Genomic DNA, 27,272 nt, shown 5'->3' on the forward strand with positions numbered 1-27,272 from the left:
AAATTAAAAAAAAAAAATCTTAAAAAAAAAAGAATGAGTTTTGCTCGTGCATCCGGGTTGCCTGGGAGATTCTGCGGATCTGGGCTGGGCTTGGTGAGTCGGCAGTCAGTTGTAGGTAGGCTGATGACCCTACTGATCTTGGGTGGGTTTCTCCACCCACCGCCTTGGCCAGAGCATCTGGAACAACTCCACTTGCTGCTGGCGTCTCATCCTCCAGCAGGCTGACCCCAGACACGGCAGGATTCTGAGAGAGAGCAGAAGCGTGCAAGGTTTCTCAGGACCTACGTCTGCAACTCGTACAATGTCGCTTCTGCCACACTGTTGGCGAAGTCAAGTCCCCAGATGAACCCAGATTCAAGAGAAATAGACAAAATAGACTCTACCCCTTGATGAGAGAAGTTGTCGAGTCCTATTCCAAAGATCGTGGCTACTAGAAGGACATTAACTGTTGCTCTTATGCAAACAATCTACCATATCCATTACCTGAACTTTGCCTGTTTGGGTAACGCCTAGCTAGAAGGTTCACAATTCTAACAGCTCTCAGATTGGTCCTGGCATCAGAAGGGGCTTGCGTGGGAAGGGAAGGCCTTGCATGTCCACAGTGTGCTCCCAGGATCTTCTGCTCTACCGATGAGAGCCTGGTGTGCATCACCAGAGGGGACATTATTCCGGATAGGCAGAAAACTTCCCAAAGACGGCATTGCCCTTGCTTTGCACATCCTGTTTCCAGAGGCCCTGAGATTCTAGTCAGGCTCTGGTTGTCAAGGAGATGCTGTGGTTTCGAAGTGGGACACATCCATTCCTGTGCTCAAGACCTATTGAAACGGCTTTCATCTCCTTTGCCAAGTGAATAAATACAAGTGCTTTAGTCTAACCTTGACGACCCTGCACGGTCTGAGCAAATGACACTTTCCAAATTCATCTTCTAATGCAATGGCCTGGCCTGAATGTTGCACTCCGGGTGTTTGCTCCCTCTGTCCTCTCTGCCTAAGTGTGCTATCCTTCAATCTCTGCGAATCCACATTTTGGCAATTCTACCAGTGCCTGTTAAACCTTCACTGAGAACACCAAACAAAATGAAACACTTCCCTCTTTATTTGGCATAGAAGAAACAGAGTAGCAACTCAAGTGAAACAGACCTGAGAATGTTCTACTGTTCACCTGTTTGACCTGAGACAAGTTGCTTAATTTTGTTCGACCTATTTTTTTTTTAACTCTTTAAACCAGGGGGCGGGGGGTGGGATGGGGTGGGGAACATACCCATTTGCAGGGTGACTGTAATAAAAATAATGTATTTAAAGTTCCTAACATTTAGAAGGTTCTTGATAAATGATGGCTAGTTTTATGACCCCCTGCTACAAATTATTCCCTTAATCTTTCCCCTGTTGTCTAGGGTCCCTATGCCAGCCTCTTCCTAACCACACTTCCCTTTTCTTAAGGTCAGGGGCTACACCCTCCTTCATACTGTTATCTGCATTTTACAGATGAGGAACCATAGAAGCCACAGGGTTAGGTAACTTGTTCAAGGCCAGACAGCTGGCAATGCTGGCGTCGAGATTTGAATTTATTCTGGGATGTGTTTTCTAAATTCCTATCTTGTACTGCCTTATCTTGGCCTGGGGTGTCCTGGAAGCAAAGCCAGAAACCACAGTTTAGGAGACCAGAGAAAGTGGAGGACGAAGGAAAGAGAAGGGAGAGAGGGAAAGGTGATCGAGTTAGACCAGTCCTTGATTCTCCGGGTCCTGTGAGTCTCCAAACCATGGCCTGGGAGACTGAAAGAAGGAAGCATCCATCCTGTCGTTAGTCACTGGCCAGGGGTTAACTCTTGACTGCCAGCACTTCACATGCCTAGTGCAAAGGCAGTTCTCTCTGGCATCCCACCACAAGCACTCAGAGGAGCCCCGGGGCCAGAAGCCAGAAGTCAGCAGTCTAGGGCCACAACAGATGCTCCCCCACCGAACCTGGCCAATGCCTGCGCGGAGCTGGCCATAGCAGTGGGACAGGACGGGAGGGAGTCAGCAAGGGGCTACCGCGATTGTGCAATGGTGCTGAAGGGGCATGTACTAATGCCTCTGAGCAAGTGAAGGAGAGCCAATGGGTAGTGGAAAGTTTTGTAACCAGGCCCATTGTCCTAAATTTCACCTTGATATGAAGATGAAGGATTTGTTAATGTTCGTTTTAGGAAGAGGCCGGTGCAAGAGGGAGTATGAAGTCCTGCCTCAGCTGCTTTTGAAAGAGTTCTATGGAAAGATTTGGCTCACCTGTGTTTTGAAACATGTCGAGGATGTGAGATTAGGGAGAAGAGACGTTTTCTGCCACTGACTCTGTTCTCACCCCATGGTGAGAAAGTGATATGTGTTAACAACTATGACTTTGAATTGGTAACTTTCACCATATAGTGGAATGGTGCTAAAAATTGAAATGTAATCTAGTTTAAAGTTTTCATGAGGCTTCTTCAGGATCAGGCTTGTTGTTCTCTCGGGAGAGATTCTTAGCCTTTAAATTTATAGGGACTGATTTGATATAATTGGTCTGGGAAGCTTCCCCTTGGGGACCATCTTTTAAATCGAAGTGCCCTACACGACTGGAGGGGAAAAAAACCCATTTATTTAAAATTAAAAAAGTTGCAAGTTCGCCGGAGAGGAAAGTCATCTAACCTCCTGTTTGGAGCGTGTACTATCATTTAACTTTTTAAGTAAAATGTCATGTTGATAGTATTTATACCATCGTGCAAGAAACTTAGGCTGAATTAAGTAGGGAAATTCAGTACAGGAAGTGGTATTAGAAAGACTGAAGTTCAAACTCTCACTGGGTAAGCTGAGACTCAACTTCCTCACCTGTAAAATGGAGGTAACAATTCTTTCCAAAGTTATCCTGAGGAGTAAATGAGATCCTGTATGTGAAAGGACCAAGCACACACATAAACCTGGACTTTTATTTCACTTTTAAAAATGGTTCAAAGTTGTTAATAAATTCCCAGGGAACCGGTGTCAAAAAGGGGGATTCTGAATTGGGGGAGGTCTTGAGGAAGGGCCGGGCTGCCGAGTTGGCCGGATGTGTCCCCTTCTTCTCTCCCAGACATTGCATATTATTGAAAGAGACAGACTGTCATGAGCAAGGAGCCGATTTCTGCCAATTGTGCATGGACAGCTGGACACGCGGCACAAAGGGAGAGGTCTCGCCTTTGATACGAATTTTTATGTAATCAGCATAAATCAAAATTAGGACTTGCCCTGGAAAACCTTGCGTGAAAGGCTTTACACATCTTCTGTAGCTTTCCAAAAGACTGTGTTTCATATCTACTTGAGACCTTACCATCAGTGCCCATTACACCTGAACAATCTTCCCTTCCCCATCTGTTGTCCTTCCCACCTCATTATTTCAATTAGCAACAACACTGTTGTCAGGCTTTCTCATTTAGCCTTTGAACCCTGCCACTGTTATGTATACTTCAAATACATGATTACATTTCACCTCATTCTTAAGCAACCACGTCAAGAAGGTAGACTTCCCCTCAGACTGTGGTGTGGAAATCAAGGTTCCCAGAGATTAAATTACTTCTAAGGTCACAAAGCTAGTATTAGAATGTGTAGAAAAAGTTTTTGAAGCCAGGCTCTGACCCCAGGTTCAGTGCCCCTTTCCCATTCTATATTACCATTTTGGCTAACAAGAGATAATAGTGAAATTGATGTGGCTCTTGCTGCCATCACAATGACATTTTAAAAAGTAACAATAATTATATATTTTGCACCACTAACGCTATTGTCATATTCCATTAATGCAATATCAAGTGATTATAAGAAATGTCACCAAAAAACCGTGGGCTGGGAATAAAGGGAAAAAAAAAAAGACTTAAAATTCTGCTGTCTTTCTGAAAGCACGTCTCAATCGTCAAGCAGAAATGAACCTAGGCACGAATGCTACCCCAATGTAAATACAAGTATATATAAAAGCAAGTAATCAGGGTTCAGTTTTGCCAATTTTATTGAACCAATAAAATTCCTACTAATAACAATGAAATAAATTTCTGCAAGTATAAATGTGATACAGTTTAACAAAACCCATTGTTCTGTACCTATAAATAGATTTTCAAAATGTCATAAAAAGTGCAGTTATGAATTGTTGTTAACATGTTTAATACACAGTTCCTTTATTTCAAATGTGTTTGTCTTGACCCACTAACAGTTCCTTCTGCATCTGTTCAAATAATATTACCCATCCCTCCAAAAAAAAAAAAAAAAGCCATTAAAGCACTAGAATATTACACATAAACTGATCCATTCAGGTCAGCTTTAGTCAGAATTGTAAAAATCGGCAACATAGGAAAAATAAAACCTACTTATACATACAAAAAGCTTTCACGCGTTCTAGAATCTCCTGAACTGCTGACTCCCGTGGAGGGCGTAATAGTTGAAAAGGCGTATATGGTTAACTAGCTTAGACTACTACATCGAAAGCAGGGGCTGGTTTGCCAGAACAAGTTTAAAGTGGCTGTTTATCAAGTTTGCTATTTTCAGAATTGAAACTATAAATATAGGACCGCCATTTGACGCTGAAAACTGTGTGAATCCTAAATTGCATCAATGATCTATTTGATAAAAGCTTATTCTAATTGAAAACCTTATATAGTAAGACCGATATATAGAGCAGTCTTAAAGATCATGTCATCTGCCTCACATTAGTCCAAAGTCACGTGCTTCGTAAAAAAAAAAATTACAGTAACAAAGCACAGGACTACAAAGGCAAAACATCACAGCTTTTGATTACATTGAATAAAAAGTACCAAGGAACGCAAAAGATAAATCTGTATTAATACTGATGAATTAAAGAACTATAATAGACATTTCACAGCATGCTACATATATCGCTCACAACTGAAGGATAAAATGATATCTAAAATTGAAAGTCAAGAAGTTGGCAATCTGATTTCATGTGCAATTCAGCTACAAAGTCTTAATATATACATTCATCATGTAGCTGCCCTGCAAAATCAGGTTTTTTTTAAAAAGAGATTTCAAGTTCAAATCCTATTTCATAAGCTAAAGGATACATCCAGTTCTTCCATGACCAGGAAAGTTATTTTCAGGTTTGAAGGACCTAATCCGAGGAGCAAGGCCATGTTCCAAGTTGACCTGATGGGGTTCTTTCTCACCTCGCTCAGACTGTGCACGTGGGTGGGACTATTCTATTAGCATGGAGAAGATGCCAAACTGGCTTGGTTTGCTTCCTATGTCTACCTTATTTTGAGTTGAAAAGAGTAGATATGAAGAGAAAGAGGAAGGGAAAAATCGTATTTTCTTTCCAGAGAAGATCTATGGATGCAAAGAAAATGTGCACTAGAGAGAGAGCTTGGCTCCTTTTCCTTGATGAACAAGGGTACCACTGAACTCTTGCCTTTCCTTTTAGAGAACTCGTGAAATTCAGAAAGGAGAAGACAGTCTCTCAACATCACAAAGGAAACATCTTCCTACCCGACTGATAGGTTTCCTTTATGCTTCCTTTTGATCCTTCCTTATGAGATTTGGAAGTCGGTGGAAATCTGCAAAGATGGATTAATTTAAGAAAGAGAGGTACAGCCACTTTCATTTGCTAAGTGTCATAATGGCACACTCAGCTAACCAGAACTCATGAACAATACTTTAGCATTAAAGATGAGAGTTTCTCTCTCCCTTTGTTAATCTTTCTGTGGAAATTATACATTCATTTTTAAGAGGTTCAACTGAGGGGTACAAGAAAAATAGACTGTTTTAGCAAAATTTATATACCAAAAATTCTATTTATCATACTTAGACTTACTAATATTTGATGTTGTCCTATCAGTTATAAGTAGAATGGGGTGTTTGTTCTAAAGGCTATTTTATAGTATGCATTTCATTGTCTCAAAGATTTCCACAAGCACTGGGAAAAAATCAGATATTCCTTCTTCCCCCCCCACCCCATATTTTTCCTTTTTCAATTCTCTACTTCATGGTGGTGCAGTCATAATTAATTTAAAGCTAGAACGAACACTTCATGACATATGATTTAGTAAAAATCATCCCTTCAGCGTCTATTATTAAGTCTCAATTCTTAACGAGGCATCGATTCACTCCTGGGCCCCTAAAGGCATTTTACTAGACTCTGCTGTCAGGCTGGGTTGCTCATGAACAGAATGTAAAGCTTTCGAATACCACCACGGATTGTAATAATCTATACTTCTGAACAGGGTGGTTCACCCTCAGGTCAGACAACCATCTGTAGAGCAACACAGCCCATGTTAGAAACCTGACAGTTTCCATCCAGGAATAACACAGAGTGTGCTCTGGCTGGAGAGGAAGGACTTGCTTCCTCCTGCTCTGTGCACCTGTTCCTTAGTGACAAAGTCTGGATATACTGAAATGCAGCCGGGGGAAGACATACAGAGTCAATGCATTCCCCTTTCATCCCATAGTACTTTTTTCCCCCCATGAGAGCAGGGTAAGAACGGGGGTGAGAAGCTTAGTCTGACCTAGGAAATCTTGTCCAAACTCTTATGTACCTAATTTTGTGGTATTTTATCTATGTTATATATCAGATGGGCTTGTGCGATCCAATGGGACCACCTAAACATCCTTTATCATATGTCCTTCTATTAGAAACGTGTTTCAAGGCCCAAGCAACAACAATCAAACAAGTATCTGAAACACCACCCATTTATATGCCAGAAATTTCCAGTTCCACTGAAGGGTTATGGATCAGTCTGGATTGCTAGAGAATTTTAAATTTACGTTCAAATAACTTGGACTGACACCAGTATTTATTCCCTAATATAGATCCAGGTTAGGATGGTAACTCAATCACATTAAAATCCTGCTAAATGCTAAGTTCTGCATGACAGAAATAGTTCTATTTCCATATCATGTACAAATATAAAGACTTCTACTTTGATAGAAGGCAAAAATCTACGATTTATTAAAATATGGAAGTAGCATTACTGAACAACAGAGAGTGAATCCATGAAAAGGTTGGATACTCTGAATTTATAGGCTCTTTGGGGATGAGGTAGAGGACAGCAAGATATTTTGGCAGCCGGGAAAGGGGAGAAGAGAATGTGATGGACAGGATTACACTAGGTGCTGCATAATATCTGGTAGGGTCTCCAGGGCAAAGGTCAGCCAAAATGTAGCTGGATGCTTGAGGGATTTAGGGGAGCTGGGACAAAGTCATATTCTTAATGAGTGGAGAAAAAGTAACTCAGAAAAGTAAATGCTGGTGACTATCAGTGATGTTGGGTTCAGATGGTGAAAAGGCCTGCAGACCACGTTGGGCTGAGGGAAGGGGGGACAGCAAGGGTGTAGAAGGTTGAGGCACTTGGGGGAAAGAAAGCAGGCAGGAAAGGGTGGGCTGAATGCAGGTCGGAACTCCCACAGGGGAAGGTTCCTTGATGTTAGGGGTCCGATGCTGAGAACAGCCACACTCAGAGTGATGTTACATGTGTTCTTTGAAAACCTTTTCCTTCCTCACAGGTCTCTCTCTGCCTCTGCCTCTAGGATCCCTTTCACCCCAGCTCTTTTTGTTCTAAGTCTCACCTGAGTGGACAATGCTCACTAAGCCAAGTTAGCATGGAAATCAGCTCCACACACGGGGGCGTTTAAGTTCTGGTGACTGAGAGGAATACATTCATGTTACAGTACTGTTCTGAGGAAAGACTCCATAATGTGATTCTCAGTCTCCAGAGGGATACAGTAGGGAAACACAGATGACGATGACAGCCACCGAGAGTGCGTTCTGATGATACAAATTCAGTATCTTCACACTTGATCCAAACTAAGGGGCCGCATGTCTCTCAGGGTGCTGTGGAATTATACCACCAAGAAAATTTCAGATACTGTTCGTATAACATTATTGTTGCATACTTTTTACTCCATGCAAGACCGCCTATTTGCAGCAAAGAAGAAAAAGTCTATTAGATAAAGAGAAGAGTTTAAGGTCTTGCTTTTCAGAGGAATGATTTTGAATTGTCTTCAAAATACAACACAACACAAAACAAAAGCCTCATTTTACTATCACAGTGCAAATCATTTGTATAACATGCACTGAAATTTATTGTTTTCCCTGATGAACTGTCTTTAAGAGTTTAAAAGAATCTTACTGTCATATATGCATACACGCTGCACTAAAGTGGTGAACTATTTTTAAGTATAGATCTTTAATAGTTTGCTGATCATTTCATTTTGCTGTGGCATAAAAATCTAAGATTTTGGATTAAAAAACTCTATACGGTGGAAAAGGAAAAAGCTGCTCTGGAATAACGTTCTTTAGTCTTTAGAAGAGTTTAAGAACTTTAGGAGACTTTATAACAGAATTAAAATAGGGGCTCTGGTTCAAATATGGTTATAATAGAAAGCTTCCACTGAGTTTTCTGTTCGAAAACAGCCCTGCATTGCTCTGCCATTATTCAGGTTTAAAGCCATAATTAAAGGCCAAGGCCATGGCTCGGATTTCCCGTTAGTCATCTTTTATGGTAAAAGTACCCTGGATGGGATGAAGATTCTTCCTGAGACTGAGACAACATACGTGGTTCAAAAAGGTAAAGAAGGTAATGAGTGGTCTCATCTCAGAAAGCCTCTTTTCTGCTGATTATCACGAGTCCATCTGAGGGGGCCTAATCTGAAGGATTGAGTGGTGGCTGCTGGGCCACTCCTACCGTCAAGCGACTGGCTTACAGAACAGAGTCACTTTTGAATGGGAGAGTATTCAGGTATTTCCTACGGTGATCTGAGAAATTATGAATTACAACCGAAGCTGGGAAGTAAATAGACATCAATCAAGCATATACATCAGTGGGTTGTTAGACTAATTTTAACACGATAAGCGATGAAGTCAGAGAATTCACATTCGCATGTGCTTTTTTCCCAAGTACACTTGCACATTTAAAGTTTGGCACAACGTGAGCCCCAAGGTGTAGGTAAGCATATCGTATAATCACGTCGTTACACCAATTGAACCAGATATCTCTTTTAAAAATATCACATTTTAATATAAAAATCTATACTATAAATTACTACATAGTAAATTCAATACTCTGAAAAAATACCACCCTGGAAAACCACATCAGAATTTCAAGTTTGCGTTAGAGAACGTTCCCAGCAAACTCGCTGTAGAATGGTATTTGCGCCCTGGAATGCCGCGCACGCTACAGCTCGTAGGTGCGGTAGCACCTCCGGAAGTCAGTTTTTCTAGGCTGGTTCACTGAGGTTCGGAAATATGTTGTTTTGTCTTTGTTTATAGGTCCAAGTTGACTTAGGTTCCTGATTACTGATGAGACAGATCAATGCTGAGCTGAAAAGAAACTTTGCTAGAAAAGAGATCTAGGAAAGGCACTAATATTTCCAAAACCCAAACTCCAACGACTTACATTTCTGGGGTTAAAAAAAACAAAAGACAAAAACCAAGTGGCCATTTTAGTTACTTACACCTTGTTTCTCCTTTTGGTCTAAAGCTCATATGGTGTTCTGTGAGAATTTCTCCTCCTTTTCCATTTATAAAGTTCACTTTTAATCCTGTAACACAGGTCACCTGCACAACAGTACAGGGCTATTAACTGAAAAGGACGGTAGGAAAAGAAAAACAAAACAAAACAAAACAAAAAACCAAACCCAGATGTCAAGAATCAAAGATATCCTCAGCTTGAAAGCCCTAAGGTTAGGGAAGTCAAATGAACATTCACGCTATCACCCATGTTTTGTCGCTCCCCTACTTCCCTTGCAGTTAATACGTATCTGTATAATGTGACACCAAATAAAATCAACATATGGTCTACGCAATTACACAGAGGAGATCTGGCATGAATTCTCTGAATCGTATCTTTCAATAATCCACCCTGTCTTAAAAAATATTGGTAATTTTTTCCTCACATGGAAGATTTCACACGAGATCCTGGGATCTAAAAATGCAGAGCCACCTCATGTTAGTAGGCTTACAGTCATCTTTCTGTTTTCTTCTCTGGAACAAAATCTAAAAGAACGCAACCTGACGTGTTGTACCAGAAAAGGGTGATGAATGGAAGGGCAAAATGATCTAACAAAACACTCGTCCATGATTCTTTCATGAGAGAAAACTCCTACCTAACAAGTAAGGAAGTAAGTCTAAGATGAAATCTTTGTGGGAACTCTAATGGAGGATTTTGACAATGTTATTTACTATGAACAAATGGAGCAGTTCTTAAAAACTTAGCATGTTTAAAGTTCAAGTCACCCTTAATTAACCAGCGAGTGGTGAGCAGTGCAGTCGTGTCCTACTGGTAGCTGTGAGCGTCTCTTTAGGCACTTCACTGGTTCAGTAACACAATACAAATTAAAGCTATAAACACATCATGTTGTGCTCTGTGAAGACAGTCTAACCAAGCGACAGAAACCAATGCAAAAATGTGACTTTTTGGATGCTTATTCCTCCCCTAAGACTTGATATCGTTTTAAAACCAATTGTCCAAAGAGATTTTTTTTTTTTTCCTGGGGAAGGGGGTGCTTTGGCATTAGGAAAAGAATATCGTTCAACCCCAGTAAGGCAAAAGCCTTGTGCGATAAAGAAATTGGAAGAAAATTTCTTTATGGCTCTGTTCAAAAGGACACTTCTGCAATGACATAATGGGGGGAAAGTTCAGCGGAGTATTTTTTCCCAACATATTGCACTTTTTTTGTTGTTGTTGCTGTTCAATCACATTAATGCATAGAAACACAATTTTTACCTTTGAATATTCAACTGTTCAACCTATTAGAAGAAAAACCATGGGAAAGAAGTTCTAAAGGCCTACCAGGAAAAAATACAAGTATATTAACCTTCCTCTGCTTACTGCAATATAGAAAACACTATGAGAAAAGAAAAATGTGCAAAGAAACTTTTTGGTCAATCTTGTGTGGGTACAGGCTTGTATGTGCCAACTGAATGAACTGTGAGCAGCTCTGCGAGCAATGATTATTCTGGTGACTGAGGATGGCTGTCAGTGATAGAAAGGATTGTGCATAATTTCACTTTTAATATATACATCTGATATGGAAAACGGAAACTTCTGTTTCAGAAGAGAAAGAAAACAGCTGAATTTGGCATTTCAGTAGCATGCTATAGAATTCATCATGATTAATTTCACATTAAATTATGGACAATGGCTGTATCACATTTCACGTTATCGCCAATAGCAGTAAAAACAAAAACAAAAACAAACAAACAAACAAAAAAAACCACAAACAGTGCCTGACAAATAATCTCCTGGGGACACAGATACGTGTCCTGTGAGCAGCTTAGTTCAACAGCGCATGCTTTTCCTCCACCAGATTTAGGACACAACATTAAAAGTTCAGAATGGCCAGAGGAGGTCATTCTGTGCTGAATTCCAATATCTGAAAAACAATTGCTTGAGCAGATTGTAAGCGCTTTTCCTTATTAAAAAAAAAAAAAAAAAGGAAAGAGAAGAATACACATACATACAAACCCAAAAGCGCTGAAGTTAAGCATTAATAAACCAGGTTCATGATTTATGGTCAGTATCCAAAAAATCCAACTATAAAACAATGCAAAGTAGTGCTCCTCAGTATTATTTTTGCAATTGTTAGTAATGGTAAGCATCAAGAAAAATAAAACACATCATTGCACATTACAGCCGCCAAAAAAGAACGGCTAAACTTTGACACTAGAGAATTGAATAATTGTTGATGCTACATCACAAACAGCTTCTGATGTATATCTTGTGTGAAAAGGTCTCTACACACATAGGACATTTTCGCTGGGTGATGATGCTTCAGGTCAAATGCCGAGTTATGGCACGAAGCGCGTAAAGGAGTTCAGCTTGCATCCGTGCTTCCATTAAAAGGAGATTTACGTGAACCTAGAAATGAAAATGCTATCTCCTTAGTGACCCATATAAACAACTGAAAAAACTTACATTTCTTTTTTTTTTACATATCAGACATTCACGAAGGTTTATCATGTGTGTAGGCGAATCTATGCATGTAAATGATGTACCGCTCCTTGACAAAACTGTTTGTAAAAAAGCAATGGGTCTTGGGAGCAGTAAAAATGACCCTTAAAAGCCTGTAAAGTACCAATCATTATGTCAGAATATATGTTAGGTAAAGCCAATCAATCTTCTGGATTATGCAATAACTTTTAAAAAATATTTTTATAAATGACAACCTTCCTGTAAGTGATACTTTCTTCCAGCTGTCAAATCTTATAGGGCTAAAAGTCAGCGCTACATTCAATACAGCCTATGTCCATTCCTTGGAAAGCTTTTAAAAACATTTCTTACTGTGTCCTTGAAAGATACTAAAGTGAAAACCTGAAGCCAAAAGCAGTTTGTAATTAGTGTCTGGTCCTTATCAGATTTGCATAGCTTCCCTGGAGTCTTTCAGATACAACTGTGAAGAAGCCTCTAAGTTTTAGGGGAGATACACCTTAGTTGATAGATTAAAATTAATATCCATGTATTTTTGAAATTTACTACAATGTTTCTGATATTATATTTATTTTGATAATGTTCTACAGGTTAGATATGCTGTTAGATATATTCTCTTGACAAGTAAAGAGAATTCTAGATACAACCTGGCAAAGGAAGAAGACCTAATGCAAACATATAAACAGGGCATAAAGATCCATCGGGAAGAGACCCTGGCAGTAAGATGGGTATTTATCTGATGTGTGATTGGCTCTAAGACTTCAAAAAATCGGTTAGGTTTGGAGGCCATAACATTCTCTGTCAAGGTCATAGAATTAATTAGTGAATATTAGGACCCTAAAGAGATTTTCTTACTCTCAAAAGCTTGGAAACTGTGGTAAAAATGGAAGATTCTTGGACTTACAGGTTGAAAAGACCTAAGGTGTAAGGCCAGTTCTTACACTGTAATGTTGGTAAAGACTCTTAACATTTTTTAGGTCTTAAATAATGACTCCTATATATTTAATTCAAAGAAATATTCTTATATAATGGTACATACATTTGGCTCAAAGGTCATGCATTATATTGTCCAAATACTAAATTACCAAACTGGAATGAGAAACTGTTTTTCTAATAAGTTAACTCTAGTGGCTAGAGTTAATCTCTACACGGAGATACCTTCCGGGCCTTGCACAGTCACCCCCAACACATGTCCGTAGGTTTGATTTTTATTAATCATAAGAACGGTAGACATTTTCCTAAAGGTACTTTAAAAATACCAACATCCAGGTCCAGCCTTTCAAAGGCTGATGCTACACATGTCCCGTACAGACAAGTTGGCCAAAACATAGAACCAAAATTTAGTTAATATTCAATAAATCGGAATTTAAACACATTTTTAAAAGATGGCTGGATGATGCCACTTCCTTTTCTTTAATGGCACTAACTTGTCAGTATTTTCCTGTATAATTTTTCCTGATCATTAATTACACTGGACACATGCCTAAGGTGTTTACAACATCGAGTCATGAAACACACCTTTTCTGAGTGCTTGAACTGACGCCAGTAACTATCATACATGCGCTTGGTGGTTCTCTCCGGATAGCAGGTCACTGTCTTAATGTAAACCTTCAGGCTTCGTTCAAGTAATTGATTAACTTCTCCGTAATCATAGTCATCATACCTACGAGCCGAATGACAACAGTTTTATAATGACAAAATCAAAATTTCTGATTTCTAAGTCAGGATCAAGAGACGTTTACTGTCCGGCAATTCAATACCAAAAACTCATTAGCTAACTGTTGTCACAAAAATTTACTGAGTGCCTATTATGGGCTGTGTCCTTCCCATGCACCTTTCTAGGCACTGGTGATACACAGATGAACAGAATAAACAAAAATTCCCCGGTCTCATGGAATTTCAATTCTATTGGAGAAGAAAAGAAAAAAATAGACAAGCATATGATCTTCACTGCTGTGGAGGGAAAGGGAAACGAGGCTGTGAGAAGAGAAGCTGTGGTTTTAGGGAGGGGGTGAGGGGGCCATCTGAGGAGAAGGCAGGAGTTATGGTGGGAGGGAGTGATCCACTGCGTCCCATGCTGCTGACAAATTAAATGCGACAGACACTGAGCCCTGTGCGCCGGAAGCAGCCGTGTGGGGGTCACAGGGAACCTCGCCAAGAGTGGTTTTGTTGGTGTGGTGCTGTAGTGCGTTCAAGAGGGAACGGGGGATAAAATGGTGACAGCAAATAGACCACACTTTGTCAGAGAGTTGGGCTGTGTGTGGTAGCCCGAAGATGAGGCAACGGGCAGAAGGAAAAGAAGGATAAAAGGAGGGCACGTGTGGTGATGAGCACTGGGTGTTGTACACAACTGATGAATCACTGAACAGTACATCAAAAACTAATGATGTATCCTATGTTGGCTAATTGAACATAATAAAAAAAAAGAAAGAAAGGATTTCTTTTTTTTAAAGATGAGAGAAGTCACAGCATTGTGTACATACTGATGGGAAAGATCAGGTGAAGAGGGTAAAGTTGATTTTGCAGGAGAGAGAAGTAAGAATTTTTTTTTTAAGTAGGGCCTTGAACTCATGACCCTGAGATGGAGACCGGAGCAGAGATCAAGAGTTGGACACTTAACTGACTGAGCCACCCAGGTGCGCCTGGAAGGAGGAACTTTTTTTTTAATTATAGGTGACGTACAATATGATATTAGTTATAGGTGCAGGACACAGTGATTCAACATTACTCTACTACACGAAATGCTCCCCACAAACGTAGTTACCATCTGTCGCCCTACAAAGTGATGACAGTCTCACTGACTAGAGTCCCTGGGCTGAAACATTACATCATAATGACTTACTTATTCTATAACTGGAACTTTCACCTCTTGATCCCCTTCACCTATGTCGCCCTCCCCTGCCCCTCACCTCACAGCCTCCAGTTTGTTCTCTGTTTCAGTCAGGTTCTGTTTCTTTCTTTTTTTTTTTTTTTAAAGATTTTATTTATTTATTCGACAGAGAGAGAGAGACAGCCAGCGAGAGAGGGAACACAAGCAGGGGGAGTGGGAGAGGAAGAAGCAGGCTCCCAGCAGAGGAGCCTGATGAGGGGCTCGATCCCGTAACGCCGGAATCACGCCCTGAGCTGAAGGCAGACGCTTAACCACTGTGCCACCCAGGTGCCCCCAGGTTCTGTTTCTTGGTTTTGCTTTTTAGATTCCACCCATAGGTGAAGTTACATGGTTTTTGTCTTTCTCTGGCTGATTTCACTTAGCATTATACCCTCTAGGTTCGTCCACATTGTCACAAGTGGCAAGATCTTGTTCTTTTTTGTAGCCGAGTACCATTCCAGGGTGTGTGTGTACACACACATACAAACATATACATGTATACAATGTGTACATATACAGATACACGATATACTCTCTATCTATCTACCACATCTTCTTTATCCTAGAATAGGGATCTTTAAACGAGAGGAGATGGGAGTTTGTGCCCAGGTGCACAGGGCTATAGAAGTTCATCCATCATAGGAGAGAAGAGAAAGCAGCGTCAATGGGCACAGAGACAAATAGGAGGGTAAATGCAGTAGTGGGAGCTCGTGGGATTTCTCTTCTATATTTTCAGTTAATTTTTAACCCAAACATATGCTTAGTTAAAAATAAGTATTCAAAGATCTTATATGAGTTTTATTTGATAGCAGCCAACAGATAAATATAATCACCATAACATTTGTCATGGATTGTCTTGAACATAATTTATCACAGTTGAACTAAATTGTTAGTATTTATTTTTCGTAAATTAGGTAGGTATGACATATGTGTTTTAAACTGTGATGATTCTGTGTTAACTTATTGTCTGGAATGGTAAATGAGCAAATAGCATAGTTAACTATTTACCATCATAACAGTGTCTTCTAGGTAGAATGCTTGACTATGTTGACGTTTCAGGAAAACTTTTTTACATTAAAATTATAGAAAATACTTTGCTTAACAAATTGAATTCTAATTCCAGTCCATAAAGGCTTTCTGATACTATATTAGAAAGGATACAGTAGAGTCAAATTGAATGTATTCATAACTAGGAATTTTTTCTTTCTGCAAAGCCATCTCCATAAACGCCTTCAAAACCCAGCTCAAAAAGGCACATTCTGCCAAAAAAGCTTTCCTGATTAGACCATTCAATCTCATTCACTCATTAGTACTTACTGTCCTCTCAATGCCAATTTTCAAAATTTAGAGGCCATTAATTTATATAGACTGATAGTTTCATTTCAATGTTCTTATATGTGAGCTTTACGAGGACACAATCTATCCTAGTTTTATATACCCTAATTACCGTTCCTTTAAAAATCAACAAACAAACCAGCATTTATTACAGTGAACTAAAGGGGCACAATAAATGTTTTTTAACTGTCTAATTCTTCCAGAAAGGATTCTTAAATTGAGTCTGATTCTATCGTATCCCCCAATGATTACTGATTTTTTTCCCCTCTTTAGAAAATTCTCATTACTGTATTTACAGGTGCATGTTAAGATTCCTAACAGTTAAACAAGGAAAAATGTTTTTCTATAAAATGGAAGTCATTTTTCAAAATCATAAATCCACATGTAATATTTTATTCCCAATACTGTATAGCACTAAACAGGACAGGAGCAAGACTCGTGTCAGAATTTTCATTTAGAAACACTTAAAACTGTCTCAACAATGAACGTACCTGATTCCAAACATACAGTGAACATAGTTAAATAAAGCTCTGCGCAGCGTGGTTGTGTCAACATCCTCATGGGTGGCCATAGTGTTATAGGTGAGATTGTAGACCATGCGGAACTTCTCATCAAGGAGATGTCCAATGTCAGAGTAAAGTCTGTTCACCAGGGAGAACCCATGATTTTCCCAGGTATAGTCCTAAAAGAAGAAATTGTATCCAGTTACAAAATGGGCAGTCTCCGTTTAAATTCCCTATTTGTAGTAAATATAACTACTGAAGTGAGTAAGTGAAGATATTTCCAATGTAATTCTTTTTTTTTTAATGATTTTTTATTATATTATGTTAGTCACCATACAGTACATCCCCGGTTTCCGATGTAAGGTTCGATGATTCATTAGTTGTCCAATGTAATTCTAAGTTGATAGCTTTACTAAGAACCCTTCATATCAGCTCGGAGATCAGAGTGCCATGGAGTTTGCTCAGTGGGGTCCATGGTTTGACATGTTGGGGATGAACTCTGGCCACCTCCTGTGGTCGGGTACTACTCAAGCTACACCCTTATCTGGAAGAACCCCAGAAGATCTGAGAATATTCCTATGTGACCAAACCTACTCAGTGACACGGACAATTAGCAGATCAGTGAAACAAGTGCAAAGGAGTCTGTCTTAATTCAAACTTCCACTCTCTTTAGGGGCCACATCACTCTTGTGGCTCTGTTTTCTAGGGGTTGGTGGGGCGGGCTTTAAGTCCATAACTACTGGTATATGATCTTAGTACAAAATGCCATTTTATTATAAATGTAACTTTATTACTTGATTTCCTCCCTGCTCCTCTGAGAAAAAAAAAATGGTATGAACATTACACAATTACCATGTAATAACGCAAGTAACCGAATAAGACCATTTCCTTTTGCCTTCTTAGAGGGAAAACATTGAAATAATAATTCATCTACTGGGAGATCAGATTAGACCAGGCCAAAAACTAGGTTACATAAAAAAATCTACAGACTCTATCAAAATGACCATTAATTTCTTTAGAAGTCAACGTATTTTCATTTCAACATTTCACAGTTAAAATGACAGTATTTCTTCTCTAGTTGCTCTGAATTAAAGGCATCCAACCTACCTGAGCTCGGAATGTTGGCAAATGTTCTTCTCCTCGTCTGGCAAAGTCCTCATACCCAAAACCAGGGTCTTCAATATATCGGGAGACATCAGATGTTATAATCATGTCATCTTCAAAATCTAAGGACAATAATGAACAATCTAGAGTAAAGGAAACTGTGCATAGAACAATGGAACTGCTCCATTTCCCTCCACTTTTTAGCTTTTTCATGGATTTCTGAAGTGACAATATTGACTTCCTGGCTTAAGTTTTGAATTCAATCTCATTACCAAATACTGGCAATCTTAACATTTAACTATACTTGTCTGGGCAAAAATGTGACAACATTGAAATATCTAAGCGGTAGCAGCAAAGAATCAATACACTACCTTTACTTATTCAGAAGATTATGATAGCACAAGGCTTTGAGTATAGAGCTTAAACATTTTTTGAACTCTTGCTCGATGAAGTGGGATGTGGAGAAAGAAGAGAGGAAGGTGAAAGACCACTTGAGTGGAGTTTAATGTTAAGATAGATTTTGTTAAAATTCAGTGGTGCTTCATCTGGATGTGTTCATGCTGAAAATTAGTGCAATCTCGTCCATTTTTAGCTCACAAAAGGGCATTCAGGAAGAAGGCCTGGGAAGGGAATTGGGACAGGGAGGAAAGTGGCCTTCTGGGTACTGCCATTATTCCGAGTTGACCTGGGTGCTAGAGTAGGAAGGGTCAGTTTGAGAAAATTCCTTGAGTTTGACACCTAACCTACGTGCACTTTTGTGTGCACATGTAAATAAAAAGGCATTCAACGTACGATGTAGAACAACGTGTTGATGAAATTGGGATCAGAATATTATAAAAGTGGCATTCAGGAAGATAGGAAGACTCCAACAATCTTTTAAGACAGCTGACTTCTGCATACTTGATAATATTAAAATTTTACCACTGAAAAATGTTAAGTGTCAATGCATGTTAATTTCGTTTAAAGAAAATTCTAACTCACTTTTTTTTAGGATAGTCTGTCTTTATAATTACTTTTTTCTGATTTCAACCACTGAAAGGGCATGAATAACCTTTATTTACTGCCTCCTACTCTAGAAAAGGAACATGCTGTTTTCAAAATAATAAAGAACAGCTCCTTGTATGCAAAGAACAATATTTTTAAGTATTTTAATCAATATTAAAGAAATACAATACTTAATAATAAACAAGTATTAAATATTTTCTAAAACAATTTTTTAACATTTTATTTATTTATTTGAGAGAGAGAGAGAAAGAGAGCACGAGCATGAGTTGGGGGACAGGGGCATATAGGGAGAGAGAGAAGCATATAGGGAGAGAGAGAAGCAGACTCCCTGTTGAGCAGGGAAGCCCTACTTGGGGCTTGAGCCCAGGACCCTGAGATCATGACCTGAGCCGAAGGCAGACGTTTGACCCACTGCGCCACCCAGGAGCCCCACTTAAACAATTTGATGGCATAAAAACTATAATTCTTAACTGGACAGTCTTGAGAGCCTTAAAAAAACAGGTACAATTACAGTAATTCATCCAAAAGATGTAGTAAATTAGTACTGCCTTCGTTATCTTTAATCTTGGCTATTTCATGAAATCCTAGCAATAATTATTATTTCCTCACCAGGTTTACCCTTTCCTTAGGTCACTGCCATGAACTAACAGGGTGCTCAATAATGGCGGGAAGATCAATTACCCGGGCCACCCAACTTTGGAAATATTAAATTCTTACCTAACTTCTTTATTACCCATAATACGAAGAGACATTTGTTGAGTACTTTTTTCTTCTTTGTTTGTCAGAGAGAGAGAGAGAGAGCGCGCGCGAGCACAAGCAGGGGGAGCGGCAGGCAGAGGGAGCAGCAGGCAGAAGGAGAAGCAGGCTCCCTTCTGAGCATGGAGCCCGATGCAGGACTCGATCCCAGGACCCCGGGATCATGACCTGAGCCGAAGGCAGACGCTTAACCGACTAAGCCACCCAGGTGTCCCTGTTGAGTACTTAATATGTTCCAGGTACTACGCTATGTGCTTAATACCTATTTTTTGTTTTATTAATGCAAAAAGAAATATCTTCTTAAGAAATTAGTAAACTAACTGTAAGCTACTAAGAGCGCTGTCAGTACTGTAAGAACTACGATGCGAATTAGTTTAGGATGGTGTGGAAAACTTGTAAACACCGAACTACTTAATTTGATCTGAAACTTTCAAGTGACTTTCAGTTTTGTAAAGTGAAATCTCGGGCTTATCCCTAGCCCAACCCACAACCACTGTGTTGTCTCCTCGGGTTGCAGAACTCTGTTCCGGTGAATGGAAACACTTTGAAAATGGCGTTTTCAATGCTTTGGCTCTCCATATTCATGAATTAGGTTATGCTTTCCTTAATTCAGTCCATCACATACTAATCAATAGAAACGAAGCAAAAAAATTGAAAATGTAGTTAGCAATGCTGAGGCTGCTAGGAAAACCAGGAGTTTTGTGGGCTGTGAAGTAAAATCAAACCAAGAACAGAGAGTGAGAACTAAAGTCTGCAAAACAGTTTCTCCCCTGACGTGATCTCTCCACCCACACAGCACAACCAGTTGGTTTCAATGGGCAAATACCGATTCTGGAGTTGATGATTACACAGCTGGTTCAATTGATTTTGATGTTAGTTTTTGATTTACCCATAAACATATTCAAGGTGTCGTACGACTTTGAAACATTTTAAAATAAACAGTAATGAGTAACTGGAATCAAGCAAGATATAATTTATCCTACAAATAATGTCCATTTATTCATTTTTAAATTAGGAGTCAATCAAGACCTGTTTTTTAGACCATTTAGTCCACAGAAAGAAATGCGCAAAGGTCTCTCAAACTACAAACACTTTTTTTTCAAATTTATTTTAAGAAGTTAAAATCAGTACTCTGATCAACAAATCTTAAACTCCAATTTTAATTCTATCCAAACAAATATTTCAAAGTCTGGACTCAAAGGAAATAGTATTTTGCACATTGGCTGCATTCAGCTGCCCCAAACATAATATAGAAAACACTCTATTATAGTAATGGAACAGCTTTCTAACTTGAAAAACAAAAAAGAATAAGAGCTGGTTAACTCTTAGAATTATAGAGTTAAATCTATATATCTATGTATCTATATATATCTATAGAATACTACCTCTGTAGAACATTTTAAACGTTTATTTTCTTCAAAAGGCTTGAAAAGCTATTCTTAGAATCTCCACATGGAATCTGGAATGTTTTATCACACGGGTCAAACCAAGAAATTCATTATATAAAAAAAAATACATTTCTATTTCTATTTTAAAACATGGTAAGTTTTATAAAAAGTACTCAATTAGCCACTCCACGGAGTCTTTTTTCTGTTACCTTTGTGTGACCAGCAAATGTAGTATCAGGAATGGTTAAGAGTAAACAAAGAAATGATTTATTTCCTTGACTGATTTACAAGTGATACAGCCTCTTCTGTCAAAATTAGAACATAATTTTTGGCAAGGATCTAAGACTTGCTAGTCAAAATTCACTACCATAGAAGCCAGGAGTCCCTGCTCAAGGATCCAAGAAGGTAGAAGCTGGGGTCCAAAATATATTTTCAAGGGGCACCTGGGTGGTTCAGTCAGTTAAGTGTCCAACTCTTGATGTCAGCTCAGGTCTTGATCTAGGGGTATTGAATTAAAGCCCCACATTGGGCTCCACGCTGGCTGTGGAGTCTACTTAATAAAAAAACAAAACAAAGCAAAAGAAGCTCTCAGAAGAGCTCTGATTAAAAAAACAAAAACCAAAATCTATTTTAAACATTAAAAAACAGCTAAGAGAAATAAAACATTTATATCCTTCAAGCTCTAGTGATGTTTGAAAGGCTCTTAAAAATGAATGCCTGAAAGCAAATAGAGATTACTAACCTTAATAAAAATGTTTATATTTTCCAGTCTTGGTTTACCTTGAAGGTTCACCCTGAGCTTACAATTTCCCTTTGTCCCATGTGTTTCCTGTGTCCCATGTGTTTATAAAAACCAACCTCTGGATGGTTTTTACAAACAACTCTTCTGATTTTAACTCCCAATCATATGCTGATAATTTCCAAAATTTCATCTGGAGTTTAAAAGCCTTTCCTGACTTTCGGACCATCTGCCAGGCCCTCACTACTACAGGGTGGTTTACAGACTGGCAGCCTTGACATCACTTGGAGGAATGATATGTGGCCTCTCAGGTCCTAGACCAGACTGACTGAATTAGAATCAGCATTTCGGCAAGATTCCCCAGTGACTCACATGCAATGAAAGTTTAAGAAGCAGTGTACTAGACATCTCCAGACTGCAGGTTTTACAGACCTCTTAGCTCAAAATGCCCAAAATATGGCAGGCTGCATGCTCCTGAAGGCTAGAAAGGTCATCATGATAAGGCCTCTCTTTACCTAACCAGCTTACGTGATGACATTACCCGCCTCATGATTTATGCCCACTTGTTCCTGTGCCCAGCATCCTGTTTCCTTAGCGGGGTGCCTTGGCTCCGTGGGTTGTTTACCACCAACTCCCCTGTCCCCCAGCCACTTGCTAACTCCCTTGCACTTGAGGCTCTAAGACTTAGAGCCCAATGGTTGGAGGAAGTCTTCTTTGAGGACCCCTTCTGTGCACACTCTTTCCCCACCAAGACTGGATTCAGGGCCCTCTTTTAGGTTCACATACTGTTCACATTCTGCTATGTATTGAACTTGTTTCTCTCCCACCAGCAAGGAGAGCTCCCAGAGGGCAGGAATCATGTCTTATTTAGCCTGAAAACCTTAGTACCTACTATAGTCCTGAGACTATAGAGGGTACTCAATAAATGTTTGTAGAGTGGATATTAAGGCGATAACTAAAACACTAAGTTTCTTTATTTGGGATTTCCTGCTGCTTAGAAGCTCTGAGAAACTAGAACTTAATATAGTCAATGTGGTGGATAAAATCTTTCATAAAAAAAGACCACAGGGGAGACGATAAAAGGGGTTTTTGTTCTTCCTGGCGAAACTTCTGAGAACTACTGGTCAATGCTATGTTTAACATTAACAAACAAGTTAAGGCCCAATCAGTTACCCTTGGAGTTTATGAGACTGACTGGCCTTAAGACTAAACATTTCTTAAACCAATGGAACTCTATTTTTAAAATGTTATGTAGATTGATGATTTTGGAGGGTTTCCGCTTTCTACTGAGTCAAAGCTATTTTTTAAAAAGATTTATTTTATTTATTTTAGAGAGAGAGAGAGTGGAGGGGCACAGGGAGAGGGAGAGAGAATCTCAAGCAGACTTCCCACTGAACTCAGAGCCCAACTCGGGGCTCGATCATGACCTGAGCAGAAACCAAGAGTCGGACGCTCAACCAACTGCACCATCCAGGTGCCCCAAGGCTATTTTAATAACATCTACTATGTGGTGTTCAATATCTTTTTTTAGTCATAACTGAAAAGTTGCCTAATTCAAAGTCTCTTAGAGTATTAAGGGGGGAAAAGTGTATTTTTAAGACTAGAGCAAAGATGTCCAGCTTTTAATACAGAATGAATTCCTCCAAATTCAATATAAGAAAATGACCTAAATAATGCATTTTTATAAAATTCCGAAGATGTCTCCAAAGAAATTCAAATGCATGTACAATGTAATTTTAGAACTAATCTGGAAAAGTAGCAATGCGAGAACAATCCTCCCACATACTCCCCACACGCAAAAAAGGCAGAGATGTGTTTTTTTTTAAATTTTATCTATTGAAACAGGATTTCACTTATCATTTAAAAACATCACAAAAGTAGAATGAATTAGGTGTCTCTATCTAATTTTATAGGCAATTGTTCTGGCTTCGAATCGCATTTTATCCCAGATGAGTGTGGACTATAAGGCTGGAAGTCCCCTTCAACTGGACCTGGAGGGTATTCATAGATGCACCAACGTGGGGGGGGGGGGGGTTGCCACAGCATCAGGGGAAGCTGGAGGAGGAGGACATAAAAGGAACATGGTAGTGGAGTCGCTTTTACAGATCCGTATGGAAAATACAGAACACGGTCTATCAGGGATGCAACAGTTCAAAGGCAAAGACAGTGTGTACGGGAGGGTGCGGGGCACGAGCTCACCTGAATGAGGAAATGAATGAAAAGTGTCTCCAGAGACCACGAAAAGACTTTCTTTCTTCTCCTTCTCAAAACGAGTGGTCATTTCTTCCTGAGATGCCTCTTCATCTTCTCTCTCTTCTCGAAGCCTCTTCATTCTGTCCATTAAGGCCTCTAGCTCACTTAGGGAATCAACAATCTGGAGCCAGGTAAGATAATGTTGGGTGTTAGTAATATGAAGAATTATTCCAGTAAATGTCCCTGTCTCCCAATGCCACCTTATTATGTACAGTGGTGTGGGCACAGTTCTGAAGTTCCTAAGTGGGTTTTCCATCAACTCCAAAGAAAATCATATGACAGACTGAAAGGCTTTCAGGAGTGTGATGTTTTTGCTGCAGTTACAAATCTAGAAAATTTATAAGTACAGATACATTTAATCTAGAATTCTAGCACTTGGTATTTATTAAATTATAGTTTATTTTTTAAAATGAGGCAGCTTTATGATTTGTAATAATATCTACTTGCTTTATTATTTTTTCAAAGATTTTTATTTACTTATATATTTGAAAGAGAGAGAGAGAGGGAGTGAGAGAGAGAGAGCGTGAGCAGGGGCAGAGGGAGCAGACTCGATCTCAGGACCCTGGGATCACGACCTCAGCCAGAGGCAGATGCCTAACCGAATGAGCCACCCAGCTGCCCCTATCTATTTGCTTTAAAAGCCTCTCTAAGACAATTCAGAACTTCATGTACAAGTGAAGTTTTTACAGTAGTAAAAGTTGTGTAGAAATATTTCAAGTATATGATTTCCTGTTTAGTCAGACAAATTCTTTCTAGATATTTTTCAGGCAAAATAGTAAAGAAAAACAAAGCTCAGAACACTAACCCCAAAGTTGTTGCCTGTAAGGGATGCATTCTCTATGTTGTTATCATTAGCGAGATCACAAACACAGAAATTGTTGACTGATATTAGCCTGAATCCATTGGAGATTTCTGGATCTCTCTCTGGATTGATGCCACTACCAAAAACAAAGCTTGCCAAAGCATGATAATGTGCCAGTAGGACCACAGCATGTACCAGTTCGGGCAGAGACCAATTATTTTCTCCAGTTTTGACGAGTTTCTGAAATGAGAAAGCGAATCAGAGTAAGAATGAAAATCACAGAACGCTACAAAGCAATTTTAGAAAGCATGGAAAATCCACCAAATTTTTAGGTCCATTTATAGCAATCATACTTAAAACTCCCTTTTAAAAATGTTCCATATAATAAAGATATGGCTTTGGTCAAACAATATTACATTCAACCGGCAAACTTAACAATATAATTATGTTGTAGATTATTCTAAACCCCTTATATGTACCATGGATCTTCTGCTTCCAAAGTGCTTTTACATATTATGTTGTTTTAATAAGATATTTCAGAGAATCAAAGAACATTGAAGCTAGAAGGGACTTTAAAGATTATCTAGCAAAGCCATTCACTTTCAGGTTTTTAGGTAAAGACTTTACCTTAAAAGTCACATAAAAATTCAATTCAGTAAGTCAACTTTCAGGTGTCTTTCCTGATGGAGAAAGAGCCAATAGCAGATGATAGGAACTGTAGAATACTACCTCACCTTTGAAAAAAAACTTCAAAAGTTTCAAAGCATTTTTTCATAGGCCATTTTACTTGATCCTCCAGCTGAAGGTTGGAATCACAAGTGAAGCCATTAAAAACAGTGATGTCTCCATCCCCACTTTCTCCAAAAGTCAATCCCATCTCTCAATCCATCAGAGGGTCCTTCCCATCAGTGTTCTCTTTCTCTTGCTTGGCGCACATGTGCATGCATGTCCAGCAGCTCCCCACAAATCTACACTCTTAATTCTGCTCACTACACAGCCAACCCCCAACCAGAAACCTTTTTTGCTTTACTCTCCATTAACCACACACACACACACACACACACACACACACACACACACACACACGAAATGTAATATATTACCAAAAGCTCAGGAAAAAGAACAGGAAAAATTAATCATATTCTACCACCCTAAAGAACTTTCACATATTTTATTTTTATAAGCATAATTATATAATCAAAGTAACACATCTAATTTTCTCTGCTTTTCAAACCTGACATTCTGACATGTTCATTTCTCATGAGGCTACACTGTCTTACATTGAGCACGGGCTGTATATTACATAGCAATGGATGTACAGAGCTCCTTCTCTGTTCCTTTACTGTTAGATATTCAAACTGCTTCTAAGTTTTTGTTTGTTTGTTTGCTATTATAAATAGCATTTTCATGCTATAGCTTTGAATAATTCCTAATAGGATTTTTAGGGCAATCATATTTTAAAGACTTTTGATAATACTGGCAAAGAGCCTTCCAAATCAACTGGCAGAATTCACAATGCCTTTGTCAGTCTTTCCAAGAGTATTAAACCTGAAAGGATAGACAGCCAGCACTCATCATGGCAAATTTCTCATCTCACACTCATTTCTGTTTTTTTAATTCATTATAATTTGTTTTCTTTTTTAAGCAAGCTCCTGAAAGCAACTTTCGCTAAGGTCATGTATGATCTCCAAAAGGCCAAATCTAACTATTTCTTTTAGTACTTATCCTATTTGATCTCTGTAGGATTTGTGTTTTCCTTACTTCCTCCCTTCTTGAAATTAATCTCCCTTGACTTCAGCAAATCCACTAATTTTATTTGCTCCTTTCTCCCCTGAAATGCATATTTCCCCATCTTCCTCACAGCCCCCTTTTTCTGTTTGTCTCCAAAATGTTGGCTTGCTCTATTCGGCCCATGATCTTTCCTTGTGCAGTATCTCCATGACTGGATCATTCATTCCTTCAACTTGACCTTTGCTTACTGTAAATAGGTATCTGATTTTATTTCTAATCTATCCTTTTATCTTGAGTTACGGACCTGTATTTCCTTCAGTAACTGGACATCACTATCTGGATGTCACAGTCTTATATTTTTGGGCCAGTGTATGCTGTCCTGCTCATGGCATTGCCTTTGGCCAGTCAAGAGGGTAGAAACCAGACCCATTCTCCTGTCCGTCCCCTCTCCTCCATCCTCACATTCTACTAGTCACCAAGTCCTGCCTCTTCCCATGCAGAATGCTTACATACAGTCTGATCTCTCCTCTGGCTTTAAAAAAAAAAGAAATTATCTCTCACGTGGACCCCTGCAACTGCTTTAACGACTGGCCCCCCTGTTTCTAGCGTATGCCATCCGTGATTTATTTTCTGCATCACCACACACATTCATGTTAAAACTCAGCTCAAAAACCTTTGATGATTCCTAATTTTTTATCATAGTGATCTCTGAAATCTTTTGATCACATATACTACTTTTTCTTTTTTTAAGATTTTATTTATTTTATTTTAGAGAGAGAGAATAGGTATGAGCAGGGGGAGGGGGAGAGGGAGAGAGAGAATTCCAGGCTGACTCTGTGCTGAGTGTGTGGCCCAATGCTGAGCTTGATCCCAGGACCT

At 39.2% G+C, this 27,272-nt stretch overlaps 1 protein-coding gene across 3 annotated transcripts in view; it reads right to left on the minus strand.

Annotated features, from left to right (window-relative positions):
- Positions 1 to 3,966: 3,966 nt before the first annotated feature.
- Positions 3,967 to 27,272, minus strand: part of SESN3 (sestrin 3) — a 74,449-nt gene continuing 51,143 nt past the window's right edge. For all 3 annotated transcript variants that reach the window (XM_026505310.4, XM_044386501.3, XM_048217176.2), the window contains 6 exons: positions 24,666 to 24,902; positions 23,807 to 23,981; positions 17,723 to 17,841; positions 16,604 to 16,794; positions 13,427 to 13,571; positions 3,967 to 11,839 (listed from right to left, as the gene is read on the minus strand). In XM_026505310.4, coding sequence (XP_026361095.1) covers positions 11,753 to 11,839; positions 13,427 to 13,571; positions 16,604 to 16,794; positions 17,723 to 17,841; positions 23,807 to 23,981; positions 24,666 to 24,902 — 954 coding nt within the window. In that variant the 3' untranslated portion in view covers positions 3,967 to 11,752. The remainder of the gene's footprint in view (positions 11,840 to 13,426; positions 13,572 to 16,603; positions 16,795 to 17,722; positions 17,842 to 23,806; positions 23,982 to 24,665; positions 24,903 to 27,272) is intronic.

Source organism: Ursus arctos, unplaced genomic scaffold (genome assembly GCF_023065955.2).
Source record: "Ursus arctos isolate Adak ecotype North America unplaced genomic scaffold, UrsArc2.0 scaffold_22, whole genome shotgun sequence".
Lineage (NCBI taxonomy): Eukaryota > Metazoa > Chordata > Mammalia > Carnivora > Ursidae > Ursus > Ursus arctos.